This window comes from Pagrus major, chromosome 8 (assembly GCF_040436345.1).
Source record: "Pagrus major chromosome 8, Pma_NU_1.0".
In the NCBI taxonomy this organism is placed as follows: domain Eukaryota; kingdom Metazoa; phylum Chordata; class Actinopteri; order Spariformes; family Sparidae; genus Pagrus; species Pagrus major.
Window position 1 is genome coordinate 14,396,123 of NC_133222.1, and position 21,974 is coordinate 14,418,096.

General features: G+C 40.6%; 1 protein-coding gene across 2 annotated transcripts in view; it reads left to right on the plus strand.

Moving 5' to 3' along the window:
* Positions 1–21,531, plus strand: part of LOC141001569 (zinc finger protein AEBP2-like) — a 28,665-nt gene extending 7,134 nt beyond the window's left edge. For both annotated transcript variants that reach the window (XM_073472688.1, XM_073472689.1), the window contains 4 exons: positions 6,529–6,596; positions 16,778–16,891; positions 18,245–18,274; positions 19,670–21,531. In XM_073472688.1, coding sequence (XP_073328789.1) covers positions 6,529–6,596; positions 16,778–16,891; positions 18,245–18,274; positions 19,670–19,676 — 219 coding nt within the window. In that variant the 3' untranslated portion in view covers positions 19,677–21,531. The remainder of the gene's footprint in view (positions 1–6,528; positions 6,597–16,777; positions 16,892–18,244; positions 18,275–19,669) is intronic.
* The last annotated feature ends 443 nt before the right edge of the window (positions 21,532–21,974 follow it).

A 21,974-nucleotide genomic window follows, 5' to 3' on the forward strand; every position in this document is an offset into this window, starting at 1 on the left:
TTGACAAGTAGTTTACCGCTCCTTAATTAGCATGTAACTGTGCATGTTAAAAGGTGAAAATACGCTACAGAAAATGAGGACAAAGACACCACAATTTTAAAACTGAATGCTGATGGGCTTATTTCATATTTAGTATTACGTTATTACATGAACCCCATGAACAGAAATCTTATATGCTATAATGATATACTGCATTTTTATTTTTGAACTTTGGAGCTGTTTTAGGTGGTTTTCCGGTAGTAAAGTCTAGACAACAATTAAGTTCTACATTTGAAAAAATACTCAAATTAGATTCTTCAATCATTGTGAGGAAATTACTTCACAAACTGATTTTTATTCACTGTATCTATTTTGAAGGTCTGTGGTTTATAGACATAATTAAGTAGCATGGTAAGAGGTATTCATGTCCCATAAACACTAATGAAAATATGTAAGTTACTGTTTGTACTTATTTTTTCTTGTAGTGTATTTATAATTAGAAAAAATAACAGTAATTTAACATCCACCCTTTTTGTTATTTTCTTTTTAGACAACAGGGGGCATGAAAGTGTCACTTATTGAAAACCAGTTTCTGATCACTGCAGAGTTTTTCTCTTTGCACTTTAGGTGAACCTTGTGAATCGCCCCTAGGCTTAACGCTGTTTTTCTCTGAATCGGTTTCACTGGAAAGACAATTGGATTGTTTTTGTGTGTATAGTGCGTGGTCCACTCAGAGCCCACTGCGTGATACATTATTAATGAGCTCATGAAACCATACTATTGAGGCACATGAGCACTCGCAAGAAAGAATATTTTTACAGTGAAAGGTTCTATGTCTATCACTGACAAGGTTTCAGAGAGTGGATGAAAGAATTCTATATTAAAAGAGGTTAACTGTAATGATATCTTGAATGTGAATGGGATTTTCTTTTTTTTCTTTTTTTTTAATGAATGCTTTTCTTGTGCAGCGCCACTAGGGAGCACTCTCTCTCCTGTTCAGGATCCTCAAATTACATGACTGTGGAAAAAAAGGTTATTATCTGCTGCCCAATTCCCCTTTCTTTCACATACAGTAAATCTGCAAACACGCACAACCTCCCTCTCTTGTTTCTAAGCATGGTCTGTCATTATAATCAGACATAAACTTCAAACTATGTAGTCAGTGACAGTGAATCTGTTTACAGTGGGGCACCCTAGGGCAGAAAGTTGGCCTTTATTATTGATTTGCAGCATTTGCCATTTGGTATTTTTCCTCCCCGTTGAGTTGACTCATATATACATAAATTATGCATTAAATGTTCTGTGCTACTGTAGCATGCCACCACTGGCAAACCTAGCAGAAGTAATTAGCGCACTCAGGTAAGGAATCTACATTTTCTCCAGAAGAGAAAAGTGAAAACACCTCATGTGATTTACACCAATTAGATACATACCCTACATTCTTCTGCACACAGAAATATAGTTTAAAGGCATGATCAATATTGTTTCAATTGTTATCATGATATAAATAGATATTTTTTTAACTCACTGTATATTACAATATACGCAGAATCCTATAAAATGTAACCAAGCAAAGCAAAAAACAAGGTTCCACTGTTTGACATTAGTTATATAGTATATATTTACACAAATGAAGAGTTTGATGATTTGTATAACTTTTTATTTTGATTTTTTTATATTTTAATTACAGATGCTTGTAGAATCATTATTTTTTACAACAGAAACGTACCAAAAGAAAATAATTTTGTCACAATAAGATTCCACTCAAAGTCAGTAAACTATGGTTAGTGTGAAGCACAAGGAGGTTCAGCTTTTCTCACAGACAGACAAAAGAGATCAAAGACTCCAATCACGAAGTTTAATTTTGAATGCGTATGTGCGGTGTCCACAAGGCCTATGGTAGGGCACAGATGATGCAAGTGTGTGATAGATCTGCAGATTTCTAGCGTGCATGTACATTTTCATAATGCAAACAGATAGCTATCAAGCAATGTCATACATCTTTATCAAGTAAATCAATTTCCACTGGCATGGATTAAAACATGTCTGAAAATGTATGGTCTTGAGTGCAGACAAACTCACTGTTAATGCTCCTGTTCACGTATAGTGTAATTAGACTGCTGACATCAGTGCTATCCTCACTACAGTATTATTTTGCTGTTAGCACAGTCTCTTTCAACTCTGCTCTGCTCCGCTCCTACAAACCTCAACTGCTCACCAGCAGCCAAGAATTTTAAAAGAAAAACTCGAGAAAAAAAGTGAAGATAAAGCTTGGGAAGAGGTTAAGAGAGGTAACCGCATATTTGGACACAGACTGAGAAGGAGGAAGAGCCAGCCAGGGGAGGGAGAGTAGCAAATGGAGAGAAACAGAGACTTGGAGAGAAAGGACAGGGAAAGGGGTTAAGTGAAGGTCAGGGTCATGGAGTCGGAAGGAGATCTGGCCAGTATGGCACACATTCTCTCTTTGGCCAACCCCTGGAGGATTGTGGTTGAGAAGGACTACGGCACTGCGTCAGACCCCAGGCCCCAGCGGACCCTCCCAGGCCTGGGGAGATGAAGCAGAGCTGTGGGGGTTCTGTGGAGGTTGGCCAGCGGGCCCGCTAACACGCCAGAGCAACTCAGTCATGTTTATGATGGGATATTTTTGTTATTACGGCAATCTGCGTCATCCACAGCTTGACCCCTTGACACTAGACAGGCACCCAGTTTTAGCAGGCCTGCCTTCCCCCAGCTTTGGTCCTGCAGTTTTCACTGCCTTGTTTCGGAGCCACACTAATATCCACTGTTCACTCCCTATTTCCTCCCTCCCTACCTCTCTCTATTACCTCCCTCTCTTGGGTCTGTAGAGGATTAAGATCTGTCCCTTAAAGCACCAACTTCCATCATCAAACCACTCAGCTCACAAATCACTTCATGCTGCTTAAACACAAGCCTACTTCTTCATCTTCAGCCATTACATACATGGTCATGGCCTCTGCGGGTGTAACCAGGGCTCGTGATTATTAACCTGGTGCTTTGAGGAGCCTGAGGGCACAGGTTAACAGCTATGCATTTTTAATTAAAAGGGCAGCAAAGCAGCTGCTGCTGTACAGAGTCTTAGCTGCAAGGCTTGAGACACTTATTGTAGGGCCCACTGCAGCCTGCACAGGATTCAATCTAATGCTGCAGCCAGACCCTGTTGTTGTCTCTTCTCCCACATGTGGGTTTACTGTGGAGCAGCAGTAGCCAGCCAAGCCCTGGTGGAAAGCTAGCAGATAAAGGCAGAAGCAGATAAACAAGAACAAGATGCAATGGCAATGCTAATTTGTGTTGCTCTGAAACTCTGGGAAGGAGTTTTTACATCTTCTACAGATTGAGTTGGAAATGTCAAAGAGGGGTCTCTAACTGCAATTTAAGTCTTTAAAGGACAAGAGAACACTTTGTATATCTTGATGGGTGTTTGATAATCTGCCAGTATATTTATTTTTTCTATTTTTCACAAGAGTATTGAGACCGTTATAACAAACTTTTCTGAGTGACCGAAAGAAATGTAGTTACTTGGTTACTACACAACCACGTATACATGCAGCAAGTCAGAAACCAGATTTCTTCCCTCATGGTTTATGGATTTTAACTGTCGTAGTGATAGAAGATGCTGTGACACTGCTTTCTGATTGATACAGTCATTTTAGATACAAGGACTACTAAATGATGTCTTCTTTCATCCAGCCACTCAGTTGTTACTTTCCTGTCTGCAGCTTTTTGTCATGAACATGCACACTCATAAAAAAGCTGATTAGGAACCTGGTTTCCTGTGTAAATGGCAGAGAAATCTGTGTTCTGCAGGGGAAATCTACCTGGGGAAATCAGGTTGTCCTAATCCCCTACCCCAGTTCCAGAAAACGGATTTCTAATTTACATGATAAGACGTGGGCCTACTCGAAAAAGCAGACTGTAACCGGGTTAGTTTATTTCACGTAAACGCACTGATGGAGCAAGAAAGGGGCATGACAAAGTAACTTAAGTACATTTACTCGAATGCTGCAAGTACAATGTTGAGGTAACTGTACTTTACTTGAGTGTTTGAGTATTTTCTGCCTCTGTATATTTTTCCTCCACTACAATTCAGAGCCCAATTTACTCTTTACTCCACTACATTTAATTGAGTTCAGTTAAGTTACTTGCTACTATTCGGGTTCAGATTATTAATACATAAAATAATGAGCAATGAGCATCTGTACCAGCTGCAATATAAAAATGATGCACACAGTAAGGATCAATATATATAATCCAATATTACAATAAACATTTTTCTGAAATGGGCTGTTCTGCCGTATGAGTACTTTCACTTTTGGTACTTTAAGTGTATTATGATCCTAATATTTTTGTACTTGAACTTCAGTAAAATTTTAATGCATGACTTTCACTTGTAATCAAGTATTTCTACACAATGGTATTGCTAGTGTAGTTTGACTTGAATAAAGGATGAATACTCCTTCCACCACCTGTGACAGAGAACACCGGCCCAGCAGGACGCCTCTGCAATGGTGTGCTCCATGTATCATTCTATCCCGGCCCTTCTATGACTCACTGACAGGGAAACAGATGCAAAAATCTCTGCTTTCCTTGCAAAATCACAGTGTAGTTCACATATTTGTTTTTGTAGGTCAGAGGAAGGTTTTAGATTTCACACAAAGAGTATTTCTGTTGAAGTGTAAGATGCTCAAGTTCTTTTTCTCGGTTTCATCACTCATGCTGTTCCTTCCTGCTGCTTTGCTTTGCCTGCTTGTTCTTTTTTCCTCTCTAAGGAGCCTGAGCACTGTATTACAGACAAGAGGCAACAACATAGTTGATTTGCCAACTTGGCTGCTATTTGTAAAGCTTCTCACAGACAAATATTAAGGCACAGAGCCAGCAACAACAAAATTCATATCTGCTAACCAAGCATACATATTTCTTTCAAAAAGTTAATCAAACTGAAGCTAAACTTCTGCCAGACAGCTCTATACCTGGAAGCTTATCAAAATATAAATATAGATTTGTACACTTACTCTCGCCCCTCCTGAATTCACAGCAAAATGGGAGGAGGGAATTTTACCACGCTATCTTGGAGAAAGTATGAAAGGAAGCCAACAATGTACAAGTTTTTGCTTTGTGCTAGACAGAAGACAAAAATATGGATCTCAGCCTAAGAATATCAGATGAGTGAGAGAAATAAATATATATATATATATATATAAATAAAACTGTTTAAGATTCCTACAAACAGAGAAATTAATACATGTTTTGCCTCAAAAGGGAGAGGTCGAGAAAAGATGTAAGATGAGGAGGAGAGTAATTCAGGTCTCTGTCTATGTCTCCTGTCTCAGTGGAGCTTCTCCCTCCTGTCCTCAAACCAGTTTCCATCAATGCCGCAGCCAGTCTCTGGAGTCACAAAAATAATTTCAGATATTCATGTGCGTAAGAGAAGTTCTTCACATGTGAGCTCACTCCCCGTCCTAAAAATAGACATTCCTAACGAAAACGAGCCAATTGACGCAAGAGGTTATATTTGTGGCTATTTCTGACACTCCTGGTTTATTTTTCTAGCTTTTCTTCTCCCTACTGACAATATTTGTGTGAATTCCAGACTAGTTTTACTATAAACCAACACAGCATGATAGATGAAATGTTATGCATAAAAAGGACCAACTATTCAGGAAATCTGGTATTGTCTCAACTGTATTTTCACAAGCAGAAATTCCTTGATGTTTGAGGTTGTGTGGGCAGATTAAGTCTTGAGTAGTTAAACCAGCTAACACAATAATAAAAGATAAAATGAACACACCTTGCCATGTTTTTCAGCAAACGTAAGAAAGTGGGTGTTAGTCTTCATCAGACACACTCTTGTCTTGAAGCCCTCAAGCGTCTGGTGCTGACATAAGCCACAGCAAGAGCAGGGACTTGTTTGTGGTGATAACTGTTCGATGTGTACCCCACGTCTGTCTTCGTGGCTCTCAAGAATGTCAGCTGTGATAAGGAGTTCTCTGTTGAGTCCAGAGACTTTTGTCTGAATTTGAATTCCTTGGTTGCAGTATGTTGCAGGGGAATGTGGGATAGATCCAGTTGAAAATAGAAGTCTCACCAAACTCTTGCATGCATCATTAACAGTGCTCACATTGCTTATTAGTGAAATGATCAACCACTGTATCACTTGGTGAGATTTTTGAATCATGTAGCCTCATTATTCATTACAGAGATGGGGCCAGGATGGGGGCATGTCTTTGAAGCCTGTTCTCAACAGAAGAGAGAGAATGCTGCAATAGGAGCCAAACCTGACACATTAATGCTAATCTGATGCTTGTAAAATCACAAACTGTATCGAATTTTTAAATTAACCGTAATATGTAGGTTAGATTATCTGCCTGTCTATTTTTTGTGTTTACTCTTTCATTGGTGAAGCTGCTTACAGGTTACAGGAAGAAATACTGACTGACAAGAAGACAGGAGTCATCATTTTCTTAGGCTTTTGCTGTTTTTTTTTATTGCCTTTTTTGTCTCATGTATTTTTGCTTGCTTGTCTGTGCGCAGGTACTAGCCAGAAGGAAAGAGGGATCTGGCAAGGTGAAGGTCCTCCTACATTGGACACCTGAGGATATGTGAGTAAAACTTCCCCTACACTATTCTGAAAGTTAGAATAAATTTCTACCTCAGCTGATATCAGCTATGGTACAATTTCAACTAGAATGGCACTCAGTAGAGTAGGACAAGACACATCCTCCATCCAGGTTTCATGGAAATCCGTTCAGTAGTTTTTGTGTAATCCTGCTGACAAGCCAACAAACGGACAAGGGTGAAGACTACCTACTTGTTGGCGGTAAAAATGGATAAAAATCGACAAATAAAGATGTACTTCCAGAACAAATAGAGGTACAAATTACAAATAGTGATGCAGCACATGAATTTGAGTGCAAGGTACCAGTTACTTACATATAAATTATGTCAAAATATATAAAACTGCATAGAAAAGTACAGCAGTGTTTCAGTGCGTCATGGCACAGGTAGTAGTATTGATAAAATGTTTTGTTTTTAGGTCTAGGGAATTTGATAACCACAAGGCTGCAACAGCTACTAAAGGCCACAAAATACAGTACGCTGAATGCCTCCAAAGGCTAACAACAACAAAGGATGCAGCCCTTACCTGAAGCCAGACATGCTGACCAGTTAGCTCTCTGCTGCTGTTGTACTTGTTACCCCCAAAGCGATGCTCACTTGATGGGAGGTTGGAGCCGAGCTGGGCTTCCTCTGCTTGTGTTGTCAATTGTGCACTGACTGAACTAGACAATAGATGCAATTAATTTAGATTAATAAATAGATGCAGACAGAAACTAAACCAAAATGCTCCAGGGATAACGGTTATCATCCATTGTCCATCACTGTCTCAATGAAGAGTTCATCAGTCCATCTTTCTACTCTCCTCCTGGCATCTTGGCAAATGCCTGTGATTGTGACGTAGCAGTATGTTCTAACTTGACAAACATAATATAGTACATGTAGATAGATCTAGGATTTGGATTGTAGTTGTTTAAGAAGTTTATCATTAATACTTTAAGTGAACAAAATAGGAGAACTGCTGCAGACTGTGCACTGGAAATCCATGTAGCTGTTGTTGTCCCTGCTATGCATCTCCCTGTAGTGAACTGCATATCGTCATCATAGCAGAAGCTTCTGGGTCAGATTACCAGATGTCCTAACTACCTGCCAAAGTTATTCATTGTAGCTTTATTCCTGTTGGGGGACTGGTTAAGATAGATATGAAATACTGTTCAGTATATATTTTTAAGTAAAGGGTTTTTGTATGCATGACAGGCACATGCATGTATATAAACACTTTAAGATTTGTAGATAACCTTTAAAATGACACTGATCTACAAACAGGCAACTCAACATCACATTAACAAATCTCCTGCACATGCTTACCATGTAAAGCCTGGGCTTGTCACACAAACATTACCTTTTTTGAGCAGCAGGGATTCACGCATGTACAAGTGAACATCAACAACGTATGTTTCTCTCTCTGATAGTTTAACGATTCTCCTTTCTATCCAGTTTTGCGCTCAACATGGTGGGTCTGCTTCACATCAGGGCCTGCTATAAATATTCTCAACCTTCTTCTCTTGGCTGATCCAATTTTTGTTGAGGAGGGTGTGAGGAGTTCAAGTCTCCTAATAGTTCATATCACACGGACACCTCTGCTCAAAGCCCAAGGGCTCTCCTCAAAGGGAGCCGAAAGCATCAGCCTTGACTTTCAGTCAGGATCCTCAACCGTGTCATGATACCCACTAGTTCTATACCATCTGCTTGACTTTGTCTTATTCAGAGAATCCTTTAATGGGTCCAGCGAAGTGCCTTTTCTAAAAGTGGATTAGCAGCCAAAATTTTTTGGGTTTTTTTTTTCTTTCTCTCTTTTTTGGCTCTACTATAAATTTTCCTCAATTTTCCGTTTAATTTCATCATAGTATTTTGGTGTGAAAAATAACTTTGCACTAAAAAATCATGCTCAGCTCTTTGGGGCATGAGCTGCTCCACCCGGCTTAGCCTCATCAGGCTCAGGCCACTTGAGGCAAACCTTTGTACCACTTAAGCCCTAGCTCATTTAAGCAATTGGGCAGAAGGACACGCAGGTCCGGCACACCGCTTATGAAACGAGTCTGTCTCATAGAGAAAAAGAGCTCACAGAACGCTGTGATTTTCAGCAGGGCAGTTGCTCTGGGAAAGCTCCCCCCACACTACCAACACTCCCACACTCCCATTAAAGGGTTTGACTTCACGGCTGCTGAGGATAATCAGAGAGCAGAGAGAGGAAGCAGAGAGGAGGAAAGAGTGTGAAGGGGGTGGGAGATGAGAAGAAGTGAGCAGAAAAGAGAAAGTGGTGAATAAAGAGAGAGGAGGATGAGGTGGAAAAGAGGAAAAAACTGTAAAGTCAAAGGAGATAAAATAAGAGAGAAAAATAGGTTTGGTGAAAAGAGGAGCAAAGATGACACTGGACGAAGAAACCTGGATGATGCATCATGAAGCAGATTGCAGCTGACAGCTTCCGATGAACATACTGTAGCTAAACCCTTGTTCTTTCTGCCATCCGCTGCTTCATCCTCCCATCCTCCCTCCTCTTCTTTCCTTTCCCCCTCTCTGATCCACCTCTGCTATCTCCTCCTCGCCCCGCGTGTGGGAGTTTAATCTTGTGCATAGAGAAATAATGAGGTAAAGGGGGAGGGAGAGAAAGATGAAGTTGGTTGATCAGGAAAGACTCCTCAGATTAATTCCAAACAGAGAGACATAGATGGAGATTGATACTGAGACTCAAAGACAGATTGAGGCAGAATGGATGTGGGAGAGAATGGAGAAGACAGAGAATGGAGGAAAGTGAGAAATGGGAGTGGGAGCAAAATGGTTGTGGGAGAAAGAAATGTGAAGAGGCAGAATGAAACCTGAGAGAGTCAATGATAGGAAGAGAATTAAACAGAGAAAAAGAAAACAAAAGTGAGATGCCTTTCTGCTCCATCCATGCAGGAGAAATCAGTGTTGCTACTGAGTCATATATTTGCCCCGCAGCAGGAAAGTGCTCCGGTCATTAATATGCATAACCAATCCATAGCAGGGGGGTGAAGGAAACACGCAGTGATACCTTAAACTGTGAGGGTGGCTGTATTATTTCCCAACAGATTAAAGTTAAAGTTATTAAAGTTGACCAGGAGATTTAAATATGTACAGTATGTGTCCATTTATTATTTTGTATCTTTTCTATAATGTGAAGAATTGGCTGCTCGGTGAGCCCCGTCCCTTTAATTACTGTTGCCACGCTTGTGAAGCTTGATAATTTTTTGAACAATGGGTTCGTGATTTCAGAATGAGGTAGTCAAAAGAAGCTTCTCATCTTTAGCCAACACCCATCCACTTTGTCGGCTGAAAAGACAACTCCAGCTGGCAGATTTCATCATCTGTAGCTCGCCACTTTATAAAGCTGCACATAGGCTTCATGAGTTGGTTAATAAAACTGCACCTCAGCGTAAACTTGCAGTGTGTTACTTTTATATACAAATGTCTGTTACAGTTCACAAAATACTAATTAGACCTATCACAGTCAGATAAATCTCTCGGTGATTACGCGAGTAGCAATGTGTTACGTCACCCAGCAAAGATTGGTTTGTCAGAGCAGACATTGGGAGCAAGTGTCGCGATCAAGTAGGCAATAGCTAATAGGAGCCTATGTTGTATTAAAGCACATGGACAGTATAATGTGTAATTACTCTCACTGCCAGGAAGGGGAGACAGAAGTTTCGCAATGCAAGTCTAAAAGTTTCCATCCGACTTGTTTGAAATAAGAATCTCGTAAAATCGATCTTGCCCCGTAAGCACGTGGCGGCTAAAACTCCATGTCCCAGGCATGACATGGAAGTCATGGAAATAAAGAGACAGTGTTGTTCTTGACTTGCTGTGTAGAAGCAGTTGGCCCTAGTGTTATGAGCATGATAAGGAAATATGTAAGATTTATCCTAACAAACCCTCTTTGGCTACTTGTCTTGCATATGTGTGCATATTTTCAAACATTGTGTTTTCATTTATTTTAGCACAAGAGAAAAGGCTTTTAGGATGAGGACTTTGGTGGGGTTGCTGGCCAGTAGACTACCCCAAGTTCACTCAAGAGATCGATAGAGATGCTAATGTTTGTAGTTCACTGGACATCTATTATAGCTAACATGAGAAGAGATAGACACAGTTTTCAATCCTTTCCTTACACTTTTGCTTCTGTAATTTTGATTTTAGAATAGCCCAAAAACAAATGCCACCATGCACACACAAATGCTGTAGGCATCGCTCTTAGTACAGCCTTTAGCACATCACAGACCAGAAATCACTGTTGAGGGGAGGGATGAGGGATTTAGTCAACGGTAAATTGTTTTTGAGACACGGATGGTTTGTAGTGAGGCCAAGTTAATATTTAGTCTTTGACTCAGTGTAACGTCCTAGTATCTGCCAAGCAATCTGGCGTTCATTTGGACCACCATCAAGTGTCGTGACTCTCAACACCAAGGTCAACATCAAGTGCGGTACTGTGTTTGTGTATGTGTGTGCTTCTCAGTCACTGAGTCAATGATTAGCCATGTGAATGTGGGAAGTCATGTTTATTAATGCTGGAGCAAACCATTCACGTCCTGGCTGACACTCATTAACTCCATTTGGATTAATGAGTAACTGATTAACATGAGCCATTCTGAACATGAACCACCAGCGGCTCACTCAGGAGGAAGAGGGGGGTGGATGGGCTGAGAGAGACAGAGAGAACCATAATTGCTGTCTAATCTTTGATGGATGGGTGAATGGATTCCCCTGAATGCTGTTGAGTGCTTTAGAATAACAAACCGTAGAATACACAGTGACAGTGAACGCCTCGAGCCACTGGATACATCCTGACACGTAATTTGGACAAATTACATGTTGCTTATCATGTACGAAATGGGTTTGTATCTTAAACCTTTGTTAACTAATTGGGTGTGTTTTTGCAGGTCCCAAACTGCACATGATGTAACACAATCTAATAGGGCTGTCAAGAATAGCTGTTGTTCACATATTTAAAAAAAAAAATAGCAGAATATGCTTTCAAAATCAAATACAAATTGTAATGATAAAAGTGTCCTTTCTCAAAAGTCTCCCAAGGTAGAAAAAAAATCCAGGGAACTTCAAATTGTCAGAAATGGTCACATCAAATTTGCAACAATAAGTAGGCGTTCAGAAATACATTGATGGTGCGCAAGCAGCATCCATTCGAGTTGCGAAAATACTTCCCAGTCTTTGTACATATCTTTGATCTTGGAGGACCAGCAGTATATGAATGGCATTCTGAGCTTGCAGCCAGTGGGTATGCATTAGTCATTTGTAGGTCAATTTGTGCTAGCTTAATTGCGTTCCTGCTGTGATATTGCATAAGTAGAGAGAGTCATTTTGTCCTGCCCCATAACTGGATGCATATCAGATCTGTAGATTGGAGAATAATGGAAACAACTGCAGGAAAACTATTTGTGTGTTGAAAAACAATAAAGGAACTGCTCCTTTGATTTACTGGCAATAAAACAATATTATAGATCTTCAACCTATAACCTCAATATTAAACAGTCACATACAGGAAAGTCATTTCAACATAGATGTCAGCTCTACCTTTCATTTACCCGATACAACTGTGACAGTCCCTAGGCCTCAAGAACAACTTTGGTCATAACGCAAGCCAGGGCTTGACCCTGTAAGAAGGCCACTGTGAGGTTGATCCGTGTTGGTCTTGTTTTTAGGTTGTGTATTGAAGATTCTTTGATTTTTTTCTTTTTTTTTTTTTAAGGAAGCCAGACACCTTTTTGTTAACTTGTTTTTGCAGTTTTCTTGCTTGCAGACATGAAAGAAACGCGTCCCACAGTGGCACTGAACTTTAAAGAGCTGCAGGCAAGAATGGACATCAGGCAAGGAAAAAGCACCAAGTCTGAATAGCAGTAACTACAGATACTGTTTTTGCTTAGTTGAAATTTCCATGCTTGTACACAACTACTTGAGTAATTGTGCATATGCATCTAAATCATTGATAATTCCAAATCCAATGATGTACGCCTGATGCCCAATTATGTGTGTAAGAAATATTTAAAGTAGGCCTAGTTTGCTCTGCTAGGATTATGGCTCCATGAAGTAATTTGAAAGGTAATCCACTTAATGAATTGTTCTAAGCTCATAAGAAACATTTTGAATAAGCTGCATCCACCCCCCAGAAAAGCCTTGATCTTTTCTGGCCTGCAATAATGCATGTCATATTAGAAACATGACAGCAACCAACCTACCTGTCTTTTTCCAAATCTTTTTAACGTTAGAAGGAGAAAGCAAAACCTGTCTGACGTTGGTGATCTGACATCAGGCTAGCTCCTCTCAATGTAACGTTAGCTTACCTTTATACATTTGCTAGCTAGTTAGGTAAGGTTAGGTTATCCAATTATCTACGTAATGTAACTTTACATTGTAATGTTACCTTTGAACAAACGTAGGTGTCTTTGGTGACGCTGTTGATGTTCAGCTGATGGTAAGGTCTACTGCATAGCCTAATGTATCCTTTACATTGAACAAAATTTGTCTACGGTGTTGGGGACAGAATAAACAAAATGGCCACCACACGGTCAGGGTATCAAGGTATAGGTGCAGGTCCCCAGCAACGTCTTTTAACCATCTTCCAAACATGTTTTTCTTTTCAACATAGATGAACCTTGCACATAGCACATACAAGTTTAAGAGCTAATGGGAAAGTTGACAGAGGTTCATCTGGGTACCAAACTTATTCATCCTTTGGCAGTCTTCTGTATGCTGCAATTATTTTGCAGTCCCTGAACCAACCCTATGAACCTGCACTCACATTCTTTGGAGAATGATGCAGTTTATAAGGATATTGAACTCCTCCTGCATTCAGTCCAGGAGTTCCATATAAAGCCACTTAATGTGTTAGCAATTTAATACACACGTTGCTGCTTTGTGATGAACTTATTGCTCCTGTCACCAATGGGAGCTTCAAGGCCTGGAGCCAGCCATCAATCTAGCCTGGAAGCCTGGGCTTCTCTCTGGCAGGCACCCCCAGTAGCTCTCCCCACAGAGGCCCCACTCACAGTATACATTTCTGGCTCATAAAGACGCAAGCCAAATAACGGTCTCCTCTGGAAAATAAAATAAATCCATTTGTCTCTATTTGGCTTGGTGTGACTGAATGGAGTCTTTGGGTGGAGAGTTCTTTGAAAATCTGTTTGTGAGTGTGTGAGTGAGTGATTTGAACACTTTGGTGTATGTGTGTATGCGTGACGTGTGTGACATGCTGACCCCCTCACTGCACCCCTCTCATCCATCAGAAAATAATCACTCATCAGTACCACAGCACACTTGCTTAGACATGTTTACGATCGGACTGGAGTGGAACACGAGCACGCACACAAACACACATGGGTGTTTACTGCATATTTAACACTCAGCAGGTCCTCCTCTGTCATTTGAGGTTTGCTTTGCACAAGGACACTAACTCAAGACTAACCCAAACTTTAAAGCTGCTTTGAAGGGGACTGTTTCTTGTCTTGTCCCTGCTTCTTCTCAACTTCCTCTTTTTGCTCTCCCCACCATTAAAGGGGATAGTCACACTTTTGCCATGCGCTACCGAGTCAAAAAAGAGAGAAACTTTACTAACAACAGCTTTAAGTTACAGTATTTTACAGTATTATGTATTAAAAAAAACCCTTCTTTGCTTTTTTCCCTTTCAAAATTTGTTTGAGGAAAATTTTATACAAAATTGAGTAATAAAAAATAAACACCAAATCCATACTGAAAACTGCCATCAACTGTCCAATCATTAGATATCATTGCCACATTGGATTTATGCATAATTCCTTCCAAACTTTCAATTTTGTAGTGTTCCTCTCCCAGTTTCTTAAGTTAAAAGTTGTTTTCCGCTATTGACTTAATGTTAGGGTTGGGCTGATGGCCGATACCATTGTCGATCACCGATGGCTACTAATCCCTGACCATCCTTACATCATGAAAAAGGCTCCCCTACCAGAGAGCACAATTAAGTGGCGTGTCCTCTCAGAGTTGCTGTAGTTGTTGTTTGTGATATGTAGGGAGAGGAAATGAAAAGAAGTATGTTGCTGCTTAGTGCACTAACATTACGTCTCCATGTCCCGTTTATTATTTTCTTATCAAACCAGCTCAGTTAGGCGATCCCAAGACACTCAGTTAAATTTGTGGCAGTAGTGTTTCTTTTCCCGCGGGCCGCCGTTTCTCTCAGTCATGCCATTTTTATACACCGTTTTCTTAGCTCAGCTTCCTTGGCTAGTCGGCCAACATTGTTTTATGCATATGAGGCTGAACAAAGCTAAGTTACGGACATGTGGTGTAGAGACAAGGGCGCTTTTAAACCTGGCACAGGGATGTATATGGTAACGTGGTAGCAGGAGATAGTTTCCTCTGCTGGGTGAGACAGTTGAATATTCATGTAAGAGCAACGGTGGGAAACGGCGGCGGCTACAGTGGTGAGCTGCCTTACGACAACACTGAGGGGTTACGCTGCCTCAAACTGGTAAACAACAATGTCATCGTCCATCACAACGTTTCACTGTAGACATCGTCATATGCCAATTCAGCAGACATCGCCCAACCCTACTTCATGTCATGAATGGAGAGCTGAGGGTGCTTTTTTTTGCAGTGTGTCCATTTGGCTAATTGTTGGTTGGTTTTTCAGCAGGATTACACAAAAACTACTGAATGTATTTCCACGAAATTTGGATGGAGGATGGGTCCCGGCCCAGAGTAGATGCAGATAAAGGGACAGCTTCAGGAATTCTTTTTCTCTCTTTCTTTAACATATCAATAATCAAAAATACAATAATTTTTATGAATTTCTCAGAGAATAATGCATGGATCTTAATTAAAAAAATTACAAATACTTCACTGAATCATGTACAAAAGGGGACTGTTTGACCTTGGCAGAGGTATGCGCTCTACTGAATGCCATTGTAGTTTCATATCTGTGTCTGTGTGTGCGTGTTTTTATTAAAAGGGCACAGACAGAAATATCAATCTGTGATATGGATGAACAGCTTGGCAAGCTTAGGCCAAATAGTGATTGCAAATTGTTTGTGTAACAATGATAACTTTAATTTCAAAGGACTTTCATTTAAAGCACCATCACAGGTGGGACATTGGAAGATTATAAGAACATTACTATGGATTTCTTGAACCTTACAGTATTTACTTAATTATCCTATGTGGCTCGCCCCACCCTCCAGGCTCTTAAACATGCCATAAAAGGCTTTGAAACCACTGTTAAAGCTAGTTGTTGTACATGAACATGAGCCACTTAACTTGTTTTCTCTCCCTCTCCGCTTTCCCTCTCCATCTGTCTTTTCTCTTCCTCTTCTGTTGTCAGTTTTCTATCACTTTTTTGTTCTTTTGTTCCACCTCTACCTGCAGCCAGTTGCGCTGAATGTGCTGCATGCGAAGCGCTACCTGCACACCATCCCACTGAATGGGCTGACTAGGCATGTGATTGAGTGATTTGGCTGGGTGGCTGGCTGCTTGCCTAACTGCCGCCTGCAGTGTGTGTGTGTGTGTGTGTGTATGTGCGTGCGTGTATGTCTGCATCTCTGGGGGCTCCTGTGATGACGCACATAGTGACGGGGGGAATGCTGGGGGTGGAGACGGGGCGGCTGGAGGAGGGAGGGGAGGCGCAGTCGACTCGCTAAGCTCTTTGTTTCCTCTGCACCTCGACTTGCCACACCAGTGCTTCTTTCACAGGGGGTCACACTGCTGTGGGTACAGTGAGGTGCAGCTGAGCAGTACAGTAGATAGTGTGCTTGTGTGTGTGTGTGCTTGTCACACCTCACATCCCATCCCATACCCTTGAGGTGTAAAAAAACAGGTAATGAAAAAATAGTGTAGAAATTATTTGATAATTAATAACACAGGAGGACACAACGCCTTGTCCTCTGTGTGTGTGTGTGTTGACCTGCCCTCCTGTGTGCATGTGTGTCAATCCCAGTGCTTTGGTCAAGGCCATGTTACTTATGGAAATGTACTCAGTGCTCAGAAGAAGGTGTTAACATGTGTGCTGGACTCAAAGAGGCTCTTTGTCCATCTCTCTCACCCTGCTCCATTCAACCTTCCTCCCACTCCCCCTTCTCTTTTCTCTCTCTCTTTCTGTCAGAACTCAAACCCTGACCACATGTCCTCACTCTGCATGTGTGTGTGTGTGTGTGTGTGTGTGTGTTTTGTCTTGCAGACTACCTGATGTGTGGGTGAACGAAACAGAGCGATCACAGCTGAAGACTAAAGTGGTGCACTTGTCTCAGTTACCGCAGGACACAGCCATGCTGCTAGACCCAAACATCTATAGGTGAGTGTGTGGGATGACACCAGTAGCCTCTTGCACGCCGTGCACCCCTTTCTTTGCCTGTACACTCACAGACACACAATAAGGCACATTCTACTGCAGATCTATTTTGTATTAGCCAACACATGTTGCCCATGTGTAAACATTATCTGATCCTCATTGTGAAGCAATTAAATGCCACAAGAAAGTGTTTGCAAGCGCGTGCCTCTTCCTCACACGTGTGTGTGTCTATGTGAATATGAATGTGTGTGTCTGTGTTTGTGTGTGCGGCATCCGTAATGCTTTGCTCCACCAGGTGGCACCAACTCCTTCAACGACTTCAACAATTAGGTTAAAGAAAGACAAGTGCAGAGAAAACACTTCTGTTTTGTGTGTGTGTGTGTGTGTGTGTGTGTGTGTGTGTGTGTGTGTGTGGCAAACATTGTACACTGTACAACTCCTTCAAGGATGTTGTTGATCAACAGTGTGAGATATGATTTTAATTGTCAGAAAACAGACAATAATAATGAAGAGGCCTGTTACTTGTGTATTAGAGATGTTTACTAAACTGGACCTTCAGTATTCAGGCTACATTTTATGTGTGCAAGCTTGAGCTTATCAATAAGAAAACAGAAGATTAGTTTAAAGAAAGTGATGCAGTCAAACTCACTTTGTTCATTTAGAAATAGAAATGATCATGTTAAGATTTTAAACCAGGAAAGAAAATTCTTTCTACTGTCCAAAAGTAACTCACAGCCTATATTTTCTCCGTCTTTAAGTGCACCACATTCCACTAAACATATGATATTATTTGAATCCTGTGCAGCTCTGCCAGACTTCACTCATCACTGAGAAGAAAAATCAAATTTAGCTTTAAAACACACAATAAAAAGCTCAAAATGCATCCTTAAAGAGGAGCAATGCGCCTAAAATAACAAAGTGGTCATCTGACCGGAGATATGTGTCTCACAAGTGTGCTGATCAGCACACAGGCTGGCTGATTTTAATTAGAACTGAAGGCTCAGTAACTACAGGGGCTGCTGCAGGACTCTGGTTTCATAGTTGAATATAACCGTCAGCACTCAGCCAGTTTATGTCAAGGTTGTCCTAATGCATGAAATCCCCAAACAAATGAGGTGGTTGGTGCCTGTGGCAGTAAATATAGAGGGGTGTTTGAACCCCTGCACATATGAATGGGATGGGCAGAGGGAGACTAGTGGCAGTCTGGGATTATATTATTTCAACAATGTTTCCATGTTGAGGTTCTCTCATTTTGTCATAGTGGCATAAAATTGGCTCAAACACATGACATCATTCTATCCAATTTATACCAAAGATGATCTGTCACAGTGACCTCACAAACTTCTGTCTTTTCAGAGCACTTCCTCAGAAGCGGCTGAAGCGGAGGTGAGTTGAACCGTGTGTCTGTGTTAGAGATATTGACAAACACTTAAAGATATATTTAGAAAACAATTCTAAACACACACTGTACCATGGTGTGTGGCTGCAACACTGTTCTGTAGTGGCTCACAGCCACCAACCTGAATTTTGTTAAAGTCATTCACAGTCACATATACACGCATGCTGCCCGCCCCCCAACAAGACCGCCAGCCCGAACTAAAAGAAAGAAACTAAATATATTATTTACCCGAATATTTGCACCCGTTTCATTATCAGGCATTGTGAGAGTCTTTTCTGCTTTTTTTCATTCCCAGTGACGCTTTCTTCAGTGTTTTATTGTGAACATAGAATTTAATTTTCCATGACGTTAATCACAGTTCCTGGAGAGAAAGAAAATCAGAATCGGCAGGTCAGACTTAAAAATCCAAAAAATTAGAATCAGTCAAGAAACTTGCAATCGGTACATCTCTATTCATTCCTGCTGATTGCCAACAGAATTTGTAAACCTCACATACTGTACTGTGTAGGCAAGTCATTCTATACTGTATTGCGAGCACATATACATGCTACAAGCATAAAAGAGTGGAATGAGTCAAATACAAACTACAGTATTTGAACTAAAAGATCTTTTCATGCACACAAATAACTGAAAGAAAAATAACTGAAAGGCAAAATTCAAATGTTTTTTCTTGACAATTTACTTTTGAATTAAATTGTTAAATGCATTTCTAATGAGGACAGTATTTTCATAGTTTGTAGCAGCACTGATGTAGTCACAGATGTACAGAGGCTAATGCATAAAAGTGTCTTTTATCAACATCCCTGCACAGCTTTTGAAGTTCACAGTTGGCCTGTGTCTGCAGACAACGCAGAGCTGCCGACTTATTCTTTCTTGTTAACTCAACTGCGACAAGTCTATACAGCAGCATCCCACACATTTAAAATTTCCATATTATTTTTGCTATAATGGAGATCAAACGATGCTGAAGCCTTGATGGAATGGTAATGCTTCATGCATCCGCAGTACTACCCGTGGCCTTGACTCTCCTGTGGTGAAACATCATTGTAGATGATTTCTTACCGCCCACAGTTTCACAGTTCCTGTGTACCGTGAAGCCAGCTAATTGGTAAACCGGCCATCTTGGAGCCACGACCCTAGCATTCCCAAGTCTACCTCGAACATGAGGTCATATTTGGATGTTCTTCATTATTCCATTAATTGACCTCAGTAGGTTATTGTAGCAAAGGCTCTTAAATACACAGTGTAGTATGTCTGCAAATGAAGTCAGCTCAGTGTCTGTACATCCAGCATGAAGCCCATTTCTCACACTCTCTCATGACACACTGAGATCGACTCATTCTCTCCGTCTCTCTCTCTTTCTCTCATGTCTTTGTGTACAGCCTGTAAGGAGTCGTCTGTGGACTCGATACTTGAGGGGAAATGCTTGTTCACAGGACGTTTGTCTATACGACATGGGAAGCTCTTCATCTGTCTCGGGGGTAGTGAAGTGCCGATTAAAGTGAAACTTGGGTCTACTGCAATTCTCCAGTTTTCCCTCTTCAATTTTGTATATCTGATGACTGTTGTAGCCAAGTGTGTTGTAAAATGGGACTAACAATTTTTTAAAAAGTTTGTGGTCATCAAAAACTTCAATGAATGTTTTTTCTTAACAAACACCAAACTGAAAATATGCTTAATACCCAATGGTGTAAAAAACAAAACAACAAAAAAAACAACTGTTTTGTGTAACCTTGTCAGAAAAAACAGCATATTTTATAACTGTTTTGTGTAAAATATTTATGCAGATTTTTAACTTATTTTTATACCATGAAAATGCTGGTGTAATGTGAGTTTTTGTGAAGGTTTTGAAAAGAACCGTATTTACTGTGATAACCTATGTTAATTGTCACTTGTAGGTATATTTGGACATTTTTGAGTTGTAATTACATTGTACATAAAAGAAGTCTTAACAGATTTTCCTATTTATACTTACTGAATGCAGTACATTTACCTGTATGTATGACAATGAAGTATGAGGTTTTGCCAGTCGTGTCAGACTTATATTCAATGCAATGCAAACTGTTTCAGGAGCAATAACTCAGAAGTTAAATGTGCAAAGTGTAAGATATGGCCAGAATGAACAAATATTATCAACAGAATGCAAACAACAGTGTTGTTGACGTTATGTCAAAGACATCTATGTATTATGTTGCAGAGATGTTTACTCAAATTAGCATGCTAACCAACTAGCCCCAGCTCGTCCTGTCTTGTAATACCACATTGAACCTCAAAAGGGCGATAGTATGAGATTCAGCTAGTGTGTTGGCTACATTTCGCAAGCTCTTAGCTTTTAGTGCAATAAGCAACCAAATTAAAGTCTCAAAATCAAGAAGTCAAAAAAAGGAAATGTTTTTACATCTATTAACCATGCTAAACAGAAAAACACAATCGAACGCCTAATGAATTCAAGTTTCTCTCTTTTACCAAACTAAGACGAGCTTAATTGTTCAGTTAACTCATCATAAAACACACTTCATGCAAACTTCACATCAACAAAGTAAAACTCACCAAAAACAGTCTTGGTTTGTCTTTCGACAATCACTTCTGGTTTGGTCGACATAAATCCTCAATTTACAAAGTGAGATGTGAATATATTTTTGCCCGATGCTGATGCCTGGCTCCTGCGCTCCTCTCCTGCTGCATGCCTCACTTGTCCCCACCTGCCTTGTCTTCTCGTGCCCAGAGTCATAGTCGTGATCAAGCAAAGGGAAGATTTGCCACGGTAATTCACCTCCGTACTGTATCCCTTGTCTTCAGACTCCAGTCAGCCACTCAGCTGCATGGCTCACTTAGAAACTTGCTATCTGCAGCTCGTACCTACAGCCAAAGATGGCTATATCAAAGAGTATAGTGAGGAGCAGGTAGTGGTTTTGCTTCCCCCTATACTTTTGGAGCTACCTTCGACAAGTGGCCATATCTTACATGTTACACCTTTAATGACACTACCGTGTAGCTCTTAATCTTACCCAGTCTGTAGACAGTACAGCATAGAAATGACTGACATTTCAGCATACACTTGAAAAGTGAAAATCACACCAACTTAACCTCCTTTTCCCCCCAAGTAACATGAACTGTGTTTATCATAGTTGGTATGATTATTTACATAACTACTTTTTTTTATTGTTAAAAAGGTGTGTTTTCTACTGTATGTTGTCCCTGTTGGAAATGGAACTGTGTTTGTAATAAAATGTGGGAAACGACAGATGTGGTTGACGTATCCAAGTTGTTTTGTACAGATGTGGATGCAAGGTGATGGAATGGCAGAAAGGAGCATTGTGGTATGAATATGAGTTCCTTATGTGTGCGTTGGAGGGATTGGTGGGGTTATTTGGCGTCCATTAGCAGAACAGCTTTGGGAGCAAGCTGTGGAGGAGCTAATGACTGGGCCAGCAGGGCAGAACCCCTGCCGGCCTCAGCTGTTAGTGAACATGCCTGCAGAGAAAACCGAGTTCAGGGAGAGGTCCGCAACAGTATGGCTGTCCTGCTCTTCAATCCACGCTCACACATACAAAATTCATTGGGACCAGAATGTGATATAATGAGGCCTTCACGTGTTGTTCCACTCTTTTAAGGGGAAAGCACTGAAAGGTTTTTTTGGCAGCCTGTTGTTTCTGCATGCTTTGTTTCATGTCTTTCACATATATG